General features: G+C 59.8%; 1 protein-coding gene across 1 annotated transcript in view; it reads right to left on the reverse strand.

Moving 5' to 3' along the window:
* LOC130260248 (collagen alpha-1(I) chain-like) overlaps positions 1-12089 on the reverse strand; it is a 63715-nt gene that overhangs the window by 3765 nt on the left and 47861 nt on the right. Inside the window, exons 31-56 of the mRNA XM_056505471.1 lie at positions 11703-11756; positions 10679-10732; positions 10457-10510; positions 10271-10324; positions 9946-9999; positions 9734-9778; positions 9445-9489; positions 9088-9195; positions 8736-8789; positions 8518-8571; positions 8288-8341; positions 7924-8031; positions 6966-7019; positions 6614-6721; positions 6312-6365; positions 5648-5701; positions 5373-5426; positions 4948-5001; positions 3246-3353; positions 3077-3130; positions 2279-2332; positions 1969-2022; positions 1554-1607; positions 1320-1373; positions 1050-1103; positions 379-432 (exon numbers count right to left, since the gene is read on the reverse strand). Coding sequence (XP_056361446.1) covers positions 379-432; positions 1050-1103; positions 1320-1373; positions 1554-1607; positions 1969-2022; positions 2279-2332; positions 3077-3130; positions 3246-3353; positions 4948-5001; positions 5373-5426; positions 5648-5701; positions 6312-6365; positions 6614-6721; positions 6966-7019; positions 7924-8031; positions 8288-8341; positions 8518-8571; positions 8736-8789; positions 9088-9195; positions 9445-9489; positions 9734-9778; positions 9946-9999; positions 10271-10324; positions 10457-10510; positions 10679-10732; positions 11703-11756 — 1602 coding nt within the window. The remainder of the gene's footprint in view (positions 1-378; positions 433-1049; positions 1104-1319; positions 1374-1553; positions 1608-1968; positions 2023-2278; positions 2333-3076; positions 3131-3245; positions 3354-4947; positions 5002-5372; positions 5427-5647; positions 5702-6311; positions 6366-6613; positions 6722-6965; positions 7020-7923; positions 8032-8287; positions 8342-8517; positions 8572-8735; positions 8790-9087; positions 9196-9444; positions 9490-9733; positions 9779-9945; positions 10000-10270; positions 10325-10456; positions 10511-10678; positions 10733-11702; positions 11757-12089) is intronic.

The raw sequence follows: 12089 nt of genomic DNA on the forward strand, positions 1-12089 counted from the left end.
CATTATTTATGGCCATGGGGCTGAGGGATGGGATATTTGGGATATTTGGGATATTTGGGATATTTGGGATGTGCTCAGCTTTCCCAGCCAAGGCTCAAGCCATCAGGAATGGGACAAGGGAGGTTCAGCATCAATGCTGAGAGCAGGGATTAAAAGGCTCCACACTGCTGCTTGCAACTCCAGGAGGATGGAACAGCTGGAAAAGGACTGGATTTGGGAGGAAATCTAAAGGTTCCATCTCCCAGCACCTGGTGGCCAACCCCCAGAGAAGGATGGTGCAGCCATCAGGATTCAAAGAGGGGAATTGGGGATGGCATTCAGCAAATTAAATGCCACCCTGTGCCCAGTGTCCCTGCTGTGCCTGGCACGTGTCCCTACCTTGTGTCCCTTTGGTCCAGGGTCTCCTCTGATGCCCTTCAGCCCTGGGATGCCCTAAGAGAGAAACATGGAACTGCCTCACCCTGCAGCTGGGCTGCTCCTGCAAGGAGGGATCTCCCCACCCCTGAGGACTCTGAGGATTTCAGGCAGTTTGAGAAATTTGAGGCATTTTCTCATTGTTTCTTTGAATTTTACTTTCAGGAGGATCCCTCAGCAAAGCCCATTAAAAATGCTCTGGAGGTGACTTGGCTGGCTGAGAACATACAGATTTTTTTTTTTGTGAACTTGCCAAAGTTGGACTTTTTTATTTTAAGCAGAGAAAAAATAGCATTTTCTAGTATTAAAATAATTTGAGTCCTTTTTGTTGGCTGCAGTTTGTCCCTCCAGCCATGACATCTCTCTGGGAAGGTGGGCACAGTCCCACCAGTGCTCAGCACTGCCTGGCATCAGACATACACCTGGAAAGAAGGGTTTGGCCTCCAGAGCCACATTTTGGGAATGATGTGATTTTCCTGACTGCACACACCCTCCTGGGATGTTAATTTGGGAGGAGAAGACAGGAGGAGATGGATGAACCACTTAAAAACTTCCCTCATTTTAAACAGAGCTGGGTCACACAGTGGGGTCACACAGGGAGCAGCGAGCACCCCAAACCCCACAGTGATACTCACATAGGGTCCCTGGGGTCCCTGGGGACCTGGATGTCCTTTGTCACCTGGGTAGCCCTGAAATGCAAAGGGAGAAGCCCTGGGTGATGCTCCAGGGCAGGGGGAGCACCCACGGGGGCTGTGGGTGTGGGAGATGCCCCTGATGGGCTGGGGGGCTCTGGGGGGACAGAGCCCTCAGTTATCATGGTCAATTCTTTTCTAACCCGGGGTTCAGGCAGGTGGGAGCACCCCCAAACTGCCAGGGGGCCAGGGCAGCCCCTCAAAGCCACCTACCTTGTGTCCCCAGGGACCCCGTGGGGGCTGCTGGCCCATCTTGCCTCGCTTGCCCTGGGGACCACAGAGCAGAGACTCACAGGGAGTTCCAAACTGATCCAGACACCCCTTATCCCTCCAGGATCCCCTCTCCAGGGATTCCCAGCCCCCAGAAAACTGGGAGCCCCTGCACGGGCTCCAAGGAGCAGCTCCCTGCTCCCTGCCACCCTCCATGGGGACAGCAGTGCCACTCACCCGTCTGCCAGCTTCTCCTGGCACCCCCTGCTCCCCCTCCTGCCCTGGGTCACCCTGGGGGAAGAAGAGATGGGGGGTGTGGGTCTCCAACAGCTCAGCCACATCCCAGGACTGGGAGGAGGAGCTGCTGCCTGCACGGGGATGGGGACAGAGCCCACCAGGCCCTGGGGGATGCTGGAGATGGGCACCAAGAGCTCAGGAGGCCCCTGTGCCCCCCAGGGCCACCTGAGCCAGGCTGGAGGCAGGATCTGCCAGCCCCTCACCCAAAAAACCAGCCCAAGGGTATCCCCTGTTTGCCAGGTCTCCCTGGGCAATTCCCATTTTCTCTCCGTGCTGCCCACTGGGGTTGAGCAGCTCAGGCTTGCCCACCCCGTGCCCCTCAGGTGCCATCCCCAGGGGAGCACTGAGGGGTTACCTTATCTCCCTTGCAGCCTTTCCATCCTCTAGGACCAGCTTGCCCAGGAGACCCCTAAAATCCCAAAGGAAACCCCTCTGTGAGGATCTGTGCCAGGGATGCCCCTCCTGGCCCCGCTCCCTGCCTTGCCCCAGCGTGCACAGGAGGATCCTCAAAGCTGGAATCTTCCCTCTGGGATTTCCCTCTGGAGCAGGCAGGGCAGAAGGGATCAGCAGGAGAAGGAGATGGTGCCTGCACTGGATTGTGACACATCCAGGAGATGCCAGCACCCCACAGCCTCCTGCAGGGAGAGCTCCATCCCACTCCTCACCATCTGTCCCGGCTTTCCTGGCTTGCCTGGCTCCCCTTTTGCACCCACCAGGCCCTAAGGAGGAAAACAGAACTCAAGGCAAATCCAAAACTTCGGGTTATTCACTCAAATCCCAGTGGGCAGCGAGAGGGACACAGATGTGGGAGGCTGGAGAAGCAGAGCAGGGAATGGGGCAGGGAGGAGCAGGAATGGGGCAGGGAGGAGCAGGGGATGGGGCAGGGAGGAGCAGGGGATGGGGCAGGGAGGAGCAGGGGATGGGGCAGGGAGGAGCAGGGGATGGGGCAGGGAGGAGCAGGAATGGGGCAGGGAGGAGCAGGGGATGGGGCAGGGAGGAGCAGGAATGGGGCAGGGAGGAGCAGGGGATGGGGCAGGGAGGAGCAGGAATGGGGCAGGGAGGAGCAGGGGATGGGGCAGGGAGGAGCAGGAATGGGGCAGGGAGGAGCAGGGGATGGGGCAGGGAGGAGCAGGAATGGGGCAGGGAGGAGCAGGGGATGGGACAGGGAGGAGCAGGAATGGGGCAGGGAGGAGCAGGGGATGGGGCAGGGAGGAGCAGGGGATGGGGCAGGGAGGAGCAGGGGATGGGGCAGGGAGGAGCAGGGGATGGGACAGGGAGGAGCAGGGGATGGGACAGGGAGGAGCAGGAATGGGGCAGGGAGGAGCAGGGAATGGGGCAGGGAGGAGCAGGGAGGAGCAGGGGATGGGGCAGGGAGGAGCAGGGGATGGGGCAGGGAGGAGCAGGGGATGGGGCAGGGAGGAGCAGGGAGGAGCAGGGGATGGGGCAGGGAGGAGCCCGCTCACCTCGGCGCCGCTCAGCCCGGTGACTCCAGCTTCACCCGGGGGCCCGAGAGTCCCCTGAGTTCATGTGGGGACAGAACACGAGGCTGGCACCAGGGCTGGGCACAGCTGGGGCTGTTGTCCCCGGAGAGCTGTGCCAGGGATGTCCCTGCTGTCCCCAGGGAGCAGTTACCTGCCGGCCGGGCTGGCCCTTGCTGCCCGTCACTCCTCTGGCTCCCTCGTGGCCAGCATAGCCCCGGAGCCCGGGGGCACCTGCCAGCCCCTGAGCCCCCTGAGAGCCCTGCAGGGACAGAGGGGGGACACTGCTCACCCCTGAGCCCTGCAGGGACAGAGAGGGGACACTGCTCAGCCCTGAGCCCTGCAGGGACAGAGGGGGGGACACTGCTCAGCCCTGAGCCCTGCAGGGACAGAGGGGGGGACACTGCTCAGCCCTGAGCCCTGCAGGGACAGAGGGGGGGACACTGCTCAGCCCTGAGCCCTGCAGGGACAGAGATGGGGACACTGCTCAGCCCTGAGCCCCCTGAGAGCCCTGCAGGGACAGAGATGGGGACACTGCTCAGCCCTGAGCCCCCTGTGAGCCCTGCAGGGACAGAGAGGGGACACTGCTCAGCCCTGAGCCCTGCAGGGACAGAGGGGGGACACTGCTCAGCCCTGAGCCCCCTGAGAGCCCTGCAGGGACAGAGGGGGGACACTGCTCACCCCTGAGCCCTGCAGGGACAGAGGGGGGGACACTGCTCACCCCTGAGCCCCCTGAGAGCCCTGCAGGGACAGAGAGGGGACACTGCTCACCCCTGAGCCCCCTGTGAGCCCTGAAGGGACAGAGAGGGGGACACTGCTCACCCCAAACCCTGCAGGGACAGGGATGGGGACACTGCTCACTCCTGAGCCCCCTGTGAACCCTGCAGGGACAGAGAGGGGGACACTGCTCACCCCTGAGCCCTGCAGGGACAGAGATGGGGACACTGCTCACCCCTGAGCCCTGCAGGGACAGAGAGGGGACACTGCTCAGCCCTGAGCCCTCTGAGAGCCCTGCAGGGACAGAGAGGGGGACACTGCTCACCCCAAACCCTGCAGGGACAGGTATGGGGACACTGCTCATCCCCAACTCCAGCAGGGCCCAAGCAGTTGCCCCTCCAGGGGTTTCAGCTGCACTGAGCTTTGCAAATGCCCCTGGAGTTTAATCCAGAGCAAATCCACTTGGAGTTTATTCCACAGCAAATGCCCCCAGAGTTTATTCCACAGCCTGACCCCTCCCAGCAAATTGCCCAAGCTGGAAGCTCAGAGCAGCCTGGTCTGTGTCCCTGCTCATGGCAGGGGATGGAATCCAATGAGCTCTGAGGTCCCTTCCAGCCAAACCAGTCTGGGATTCTGGGATTCTGGGGTTCTGTAAGGGCACGTCTTGCCTGGGCAGAGCAGCACTGCAGTGTGGGAAAAACTGGGATGCACATGGGATTTGTCCTGCAGCTGAGCTCAGGGCATCCACAACACACCTGGGGCTCTCTGTCATGACCATAATCCTCACCCTGGGGCACCTCAAGTGTCCCAGGCACTGGGCAGCTCCCAGAGCCTCAGGGACACCTGAGGATCTGCTCCCAGCAGGGGGAAATCCAGAGCCCCGGAGCTGCCTCAGGCAGATTCCAGTGGTGCAACAGCCCTGGCACTCTGGCACGGCTGTTAACAGCTCCATTAAAATTCCTTTAGGGAGCTTTTGCTGTGGGAAACCCAAGGAAGCAGTGACTCAGTCCCAGGGCAGGAGCAGGAGCCATGGCCAGGCTGGCAGAGCTCACTTTGCCACCCCCAGGGCGGGACACGTCCCAAAATGCCACCAAACCTCTTTCCCAGGGGAAATTGTTGTGGGCAGAGCTGCTACTCACCACTGGGCCGGGCTTGCCACCATCTCCCTTTGCTCCATCATCCCCAGCCAGTCCCTGTGGGGACATTGGGGGTTCAGGAAAAGCCCCTCACCACTGTGTCCTTCACCTCTGTGGGGACTTGGGGCATCCTGTCCCACATCCCACGCTCAGCACTGGGAACCACGTGGGAGTGAAGAGGATTCAGCAGCAGGAACAGGTTTTCCCCGAGGCACCCCTGGGTGCTGGAAAGGGTCTGATATTTGGGGTTTAGGCACTGGGAACTCGGGGTTTTGGGGTCCCTGGAGTCAGTGCTGAGGTATGAGGTGTTAAACCCCCTCCTCATTTCTGAGCCCCCCGACCTGGCCAGTGAAGGGACAGTAAATCCTTTGGGTTGTACTGGAAAGGGAAGAGCTGGGGAAGCCTTTGGCAATCTCAGGCACCAGTACCTCGAATCCTGCAGCCCCAGCAGGTCCATCCAAGCCTCGTGGCCCTGGATCTCCCTGGGAAAGGAGAGGAAACAGCTCTGTCCAGGGAAAAACCCTTCCCTGCCTCGCTGGCTGTGGACCTCAGGCAACAAGGGAAGGGGTCCCATGGCAGGTCCCCCTGTCACCAGCCTGCCCAGGACACCAACACAGCCAGTCCCAGCATGTTCCCAGCAGGAAGAGGCCAGAAAAGGGAGTTCCAGCCAGAGATGGAGGGTTGGAGCCATCATCCCCAGTACCTTCTCTCCCTCGGGACCGTCGAGCCCAGGAGGACCCCGGAGTCCTGTCCCCCCCTGTTTGGGGACAAGCAGAGGAGCCCGGGTCACCCAGTGCTGCCAGGCACACAAATATCCCTGACAGGTCAGTGACAGAAATGCACCCTGCCCAGTGCTCCCAGTCACACAAATGTCCCCTGACAGTGACAGAAATGGACCCTGCCCAGTGCTCCCAGTCACACAAATGTCCCCTGACAGTGACAGAAATGGGACCCTGCCCAGTGCTCCCAGTCACAGAAATATCCCCTGCCAGTGACAGAAATGGGACCCTGCCCAGTGCTCCCAGTCACACAAATGTCCCCTGCCAGTGACAGAAATGGGACCCTGCCCAGTGCTCCCAGTCACACAAATGTCCCCTGCCAGTGACAGAAATGGGACCCTGCCCAGTGCTCCCAGTCACACAAATGTCCCCTGCCAGTGACAGAAATGCACCCTGCCCAGTGCTCCCAGTCACACAAATGTCCCCTGCCAGTGACAGAAATGGGCCCTGCCCGTGCTCCCAGTCACACAAATGTCCCCTGCCAGTCTGTGACAAATCTGTGCCCTGCCCAGTGCTCCCAGTCACTCCCATGTCCCCCCACCAGGCCTGTGACAGTTGGAAGGGGAGAGGGGACAAGATCTGACTTACAAACCATCCCCTGGCTCCGGCAGGTCCTGCAGCTCCGGTGACACCGCCCTGGCCCTGGCACACAGAGACAGACGAGTTCCCAGCCCAGCATGACCCCAAACCGCCCCACAAACCCAACCAGACCCAATTTTGGGCCGTGCCTGTGAGACATCTCCCTAATCATGGAGATGTGACCATTGCTATGACTTTCTGCAGCTCCCAGAGCCCAAGGTTTCCCACCAGGGGTGCATCCCCCCCTTGCCACCATCACCCAGCTTTGGGGACCCTGGGGGGTGAGGTAGCCCAGCCCCAGCTGTACTTGCCAGCAAACCTTCTCGGCCCTTCTCTCCCTTCTGGCCTTTCCCTCCAGCTTCCCCCATGGCAGCTCCTTGACCAGGAACTCCAGGAAGGCCCCTGGGGCCAGCATTGCCCTGCTCAGGGATGGAGACAAGTGTCAGCACAAAGAGGGAAAAGTAACAGCAATAAACGAGCTTCTGCATGGAGACGAGCTGTGTCACCCTCTGGCCAGGTGCCACAGAGGGATGTCACCCTGGTGCTCCTCAGCCATGGGGACACCCCGCCCTGCTCCGTCCCCACGTGGAGCAGCAGAGGTGGAGCAGGCCAGGGCTGTTCCCGAGGTGCTGGGAAGAGGGACAGAGCTAGAGAACCCCTCACCTTCTGTCCCCGCAGTCCCGACTCGCCCGGCTCTCCAGTGTCACCAGTGTCACCCTGCCCGGGGGGAAACGCTGCATCAGGCACAGCAGCTGCTCCCCAGCCCCATCCCCATCCCCTGGCTTTGATTTCCATGGGCTTTTCCACCCTCCCCTGGCCGGGATTTTGATGCTGGGTAAGGCATGGCCACACCTCCTGTGCCAGGAGATCACCCCAGCTGTGACCCTGCCACCCCAAAGTGAGTGGGGACAAAATGCTGAGCCCAGCACAGGGACCCCAGAGCATCAACCCCTGTTCCATGGGAGCATCCCAGGCTCTGTGGGGCAAAGCCGTGGCACGGGCAGGGTGCAGAGGCAGCACCCTTCCCATTGCCATTGCCATTCCATTGTCATTGTCATTGTCATTGCCATTGCCATTCCATTGCCATTTCCATTGTCATTGCCATTGTCATTGCCATTGCCATTCCCATTGCCATTGTCATTGCCATTGTCATTCCATTGCCATTTCCATTGTCATTCCCATTCCCACTCCCACAGCCATTTCCATTCCCATTGCCATTCCCATTGCCGTTGCCATTCCCGTTGTCATTCCCATTCCCATTCCCATTGTCATTGCCATTGTCATTGCCATTTCCATTGTCATTGCCATTGCCATTGCCATTCCCATTGCCATTCCCATTGCCATTGCCATTGTCATTCCATTGCCATTCCCATTGCCATTCCCATTGCCATTCCCATTGCCATTGCCATTGTCATTGCCATTGTCATTGCCATTCCCATTCCCATTGCCATTCCCATTGCCATTGCCATTCCCATTGCCATTGCCATTCCCATTGTCATTTCCATTGCCATTCCCATTGTCATTTCCATTCCCATTCCCATTCCCATTGTCATTCCCATTCCCATTGTCATTGCCATTGCCTTTGCCATTGCCACTCCCTGTGGGACAATCCCACACGTACCTCCTTGCCTTGCTTCCCAGGCCGTCCTGGTGGCCCCTCTGTCCCCTCGTCCCCTGGCTCCCCAGGGTTCCCTCTGATGCCTGGAGCTCCACGAGTTCCTGTCTCTCCCTGGACACGATGAAGATGACCAGGATGATCTCTGGCTGCCTTTTCCAGCTGAGCCTGGCTCTGCCCTCCATCGCTTCCCATACTGGGAAAACCCCAGTTTTCTTATGGGACCCCCCTGCCATGCCCAGCAACGTCAATCCCCAGGCATGAGGGTGCTGGGGGGGTTTCAAACACCTCCCATGGATTCTGGTGCCTGTGTGACCCTGCAGGGGTGGGGTGAGCCCAGCAGCACCCCCAGCATCACCCCAGCACCCACCTGCTCACCCTTGGGCCCCAGCTGACCCTCTGCTCCCGGTGGTCCTGGTGGTCCCTGCAGAGGAAAGAGAAGCCCAGCCCTAGCACAGCTCATTGACCCAGCTTTAACCTTCTGGCTTTTTTTGAGGATCAGCAGCCTCCTCCCATCCTTTCTCATCCTTGGAACAGGGAACTGGGGAGGAGGAGGCTGGAGCAGCCCCATCAGGGTGGGGACAGCTCCCTGTGCTGTACCTGCTCCCCGTCCAGCCCGCGGACTCCGGCTGCCCCGGGATCTCCCACCTCACCCTGCACAGGACACAAACGCAGGACAAGCCGCTGTGGTGGTTCTCTGTGCAGCACCCCAAGATGGAAATCTCCATCCCACAGGGATGGGGCCAAACTGGGAGCAGCCCTGGGGAGGTCAGTGGGGCGAGCACGAGCAGCTCCCAAATCCTCTCCTCTGCCCTCACCTTCTCTCCTCTCATCCCTGCAGGTCCTTCACGTCCATTTGCACCTTCCCGGCCCTGAGAACAAACACCCCCCATCAGCAGAGAGGCTTGGCCCGAACTCTGCAGCCTTTGCAGCTCCTGAGTGGGGTCTGGGATGTCCTGACACATCACACATCGCCACGAGGAGAGGATCCACACTCCAGCTCCTCAATCCCCCTGCAACAGCTTCCTTTTCCCCTTTCCCCTTCCCTTCCATTCCCCTTCCCTTTCCCTTCCTGCAGGTGCTTCAGGGAGCTCCCCAAGGGCATTAATGCAGCAAAATCCTGGATCCCTGTGCTGAGAGGATCAGTGAGGTTGCCCCAGCAGCACTCACCGGGTACCCAGCCGGGCCAGCAGCCCCAGCTGCTCCAGGAGCGCCTCTTTCTCCGCCCAAGCCAGGCTTCCCAGGAATGCCATCCTGCCCTCTTGTGCCAGGAACACCCTGCAAGGCCAAAAATCCCCTCAGCCCCCCCAAACACAGCTCTGAGCCCCATGGCTGATGCAGCTGAGCCACCTCAGGGTCCACAGGTACCACCCCATTGCTGTCCCCACACCCCACTTGTCACCTGCCACAGGGTTTGGGGTGTTCCCTGCCCCACAACCACCCCAGGATGAAGATGGAGTGCCTGGAGTGGGCACTGATGTCCACCCAGTGGGAATCACCCCAGCCCAGCAGGGGCTCTGCACTTACAGGCAGCCCTGGGAGCCCTCGAGGACCAGGGTCACCTGTCCTGCCCTGGGAAAAGAAGGATGTTCAGCAGTGTGTCCATGGAATGGGGACCAGGGAACTTAGCTCTGAGAAATCCCCATGGCCTGGGACCATCTCAGCAGTGTCTGTGCTGCAGCAGGACAGAACCCAGCCAGCAGGGAGGGGACCAGGGTCCTGCCTGCTCCCAAAAAGGGGTTTGGGATGGATCCATGCTGCAGACAGCACAGGGGACCAGAGCAGCCAGGAATACAGGGAGCAAGGAGAGCCCTACCTGGGAGCCAGGAGCACCACGAGGACCAGGAGGACCTGGCAGGGCCTGGGGACAGCAGCACCACCAGTGACACAGGGGGCTGAGCCCCCTCCCAGTTTAACTGCCAGACTGGCAGAGATTTCCCATTTTCCCACTCCCAGCCCAGCACAGAGAACTTTCTTGGTGCTTTCCAGGGGGCTGGAGCTGCCAGAACAGCAGCAAACAGTGCTTACCTTTGGACCAGCTTTTCCTGGAAATCCTGGTGGACCTTGAGCTCCCCTTTCTCCCTGTTGGGAGGCAAGAAAGATTTCCTTTCCTCTGTATGTTTTAATGCAAAAACCTCTTTAAAAAGCACAACAAAACAGCTCTTAGAACAATCCAGAGGTGTTTGGGCAGAGCAGTGCTGGGCTGCCAATGGTTCACCTGCTGTGGGAGACACATCCAGCTGTTCTCCCACCAAGGCTGATGAACACTGTGGACACCCCCAAACCCATCCACTGGTTCAGAACTCATCCCAAAAATGCTTCCAGTGTGCTGGGGTGGGTGTCCCATCCCTACCTTGTCTCCCCTGCGTCCCAACCTCCCGCGGTCTCCAGCAGGTCCTGGGTAGCCCTGGGAAGAGCTCGGGGTTAGGGGGCAGCTGGGGCTGCCTGGAATCTCTGTATTTTTGGGAGAAGGTGGCTGAGGGAAAGACAGGAGCCGTGGGAGGATGGGGAGTGCCCAGCTGGCAGCTCCATCACTTACATAGGTGCCCACAGGTCCCTGTGGCCCCTCCAAGCCAGGCTTCCCAGGCAGCCCCTGCCAGGCAAAACAAGGAATTAGCAAATCCCCCACTCCTGGGATGCATCAGGCACCCTCCCTTCCTCTGTGATCCCATGGGGTGTGAGGAGCCCTCAGGCTGAGTCCATGGGATCCCCCCAGGTCTCCCCGTGGCAGCCCAGAGCCCCCCCAAACCCCAGCTCTCACCTTTGGGCCCAAGGAACCTGGGTCTCCATCAGGTCCAGGCTTTCCTGGAGAGCCCTTTGGGATGATTTGGGGAGGGGGTGTCAGTCACAGGCTGAGAGGAGACGAGCCCTGCCGAGCCCCTACTGCTGCCCTGAGCTCAGGGCAGGGGCCACCTGGGCCAGCAGGGTCACAGGGGGCAAACTCAGCCATTGTACTGCCCCTGCTGGCTCCTGCAGCCCCCCTGGTGGCAGGGCTGTCACCAGGGAAGGGGACAATCCTCACTCTCAACATCATCACCATGCCCAGCTCTCGGGGAGGAACTGTTCCGGCTCCATCCCAGATCACTGAGCTGGGGGTTCCTCCAGGATGGAGCCCAGCTCCTGTCCCTGCCCAGACCCCCCAGCAATCCCCCCTGTCCATCCCTGGTGTCCAAACGCTCCTGGAGCTCTGGCAGCCTCGGGGCCGTGCCCATTCCCTGGGGAGCCTGGGCAGTGCCAGCACCTCTGGGGGAAGAGCCTTGCCCTGAGCTCCAGCCTGAGCCTGGGCAGTGCCAGCACCTCTGGGGGAAGAGCCTTGCCCTGAGCTCCAGCCTGAGCCTGGGCAGTGCCAGCACCTCTGGGGGAAGAGCCTTGCCCTGAGCTCCAGCCTGAGCCTGGGCAGTGCCAGCACCTCCCTGTGAGCCTGTGCCACCCTCTGCCACCGGGATCTCCTCCCAGGACTCAGAGCCAGCCCCTGCTCAGCCTGGAGGGTTTCCATGAGCTGCCATTCCCCATGGACACTGTGCTGGGCTCAGGGAGGGTGCTCAGTTCCTGGAGCAGTTTGATTCCTTGAGGGAATGCTTCTGCTCTTCCCTAGCCCCAGTTATTTCCAGCACTGAGGCTTTTTAATGTTTTTTTTATCAACCAGGTAAGATCAGGTGCTACAGATGCCCTGATTCCCAAGGAAGGTCCCACATTCCCCACCAGCAGCACCAGCCCCACTGACACCCCACCTAGAAAAACACACAGTTCATGCAGAGGAACAATTTTTTTTTTGTTTTCCTTACTATGGATCCAGGAGTTCCAGCGTGCCCACGGCCCCCTGGCAAACCAGCAAATCCCTGGAGGAAAGAGCAGCAGAGGAGCCATGGAGGGAGGGCAGGAGAGGAGGATGGGGAGACTCAGCCCTGGGTTTGTGCCCCACACAAAGCACAGCTGAAAGGCCTGGTCAAGGCAGCACTGGGGCTTTTCCTTAAAATCCAGCTGGATTCCTCATGGAATCACTACAGGTGTGTGGGGACAGACACAACACCCACTTGTGCCCCCAGACACTCTGAGTGATGCTGGCAGCACTCAGGTGTGTCTGACCCAGTTTTCATCCTCTCTTTCAAGGGAAGCACCAGATTTTTATTTTTAAATTATTTTTTTTTAAATTTCAGAGTGAATATAAATAT

The sequence above is a fragment of the Oenanthe melanoleuca genome, chromosome 17 (assembly GCF_029582105.1).
Source record: "Oenanthe melanoleuca isolate GR-GAL-2019-014 chromosome 17, OMel1.0, whole genome shotgun sequence".
NCBI classification, from domain to species: domain Eukaryota; kingdom Metazoa; phylum Chordata; class Aves; order Passeriformes; family Muscicapidae; genus Oenanthe; species Oenanthe melanoleuca.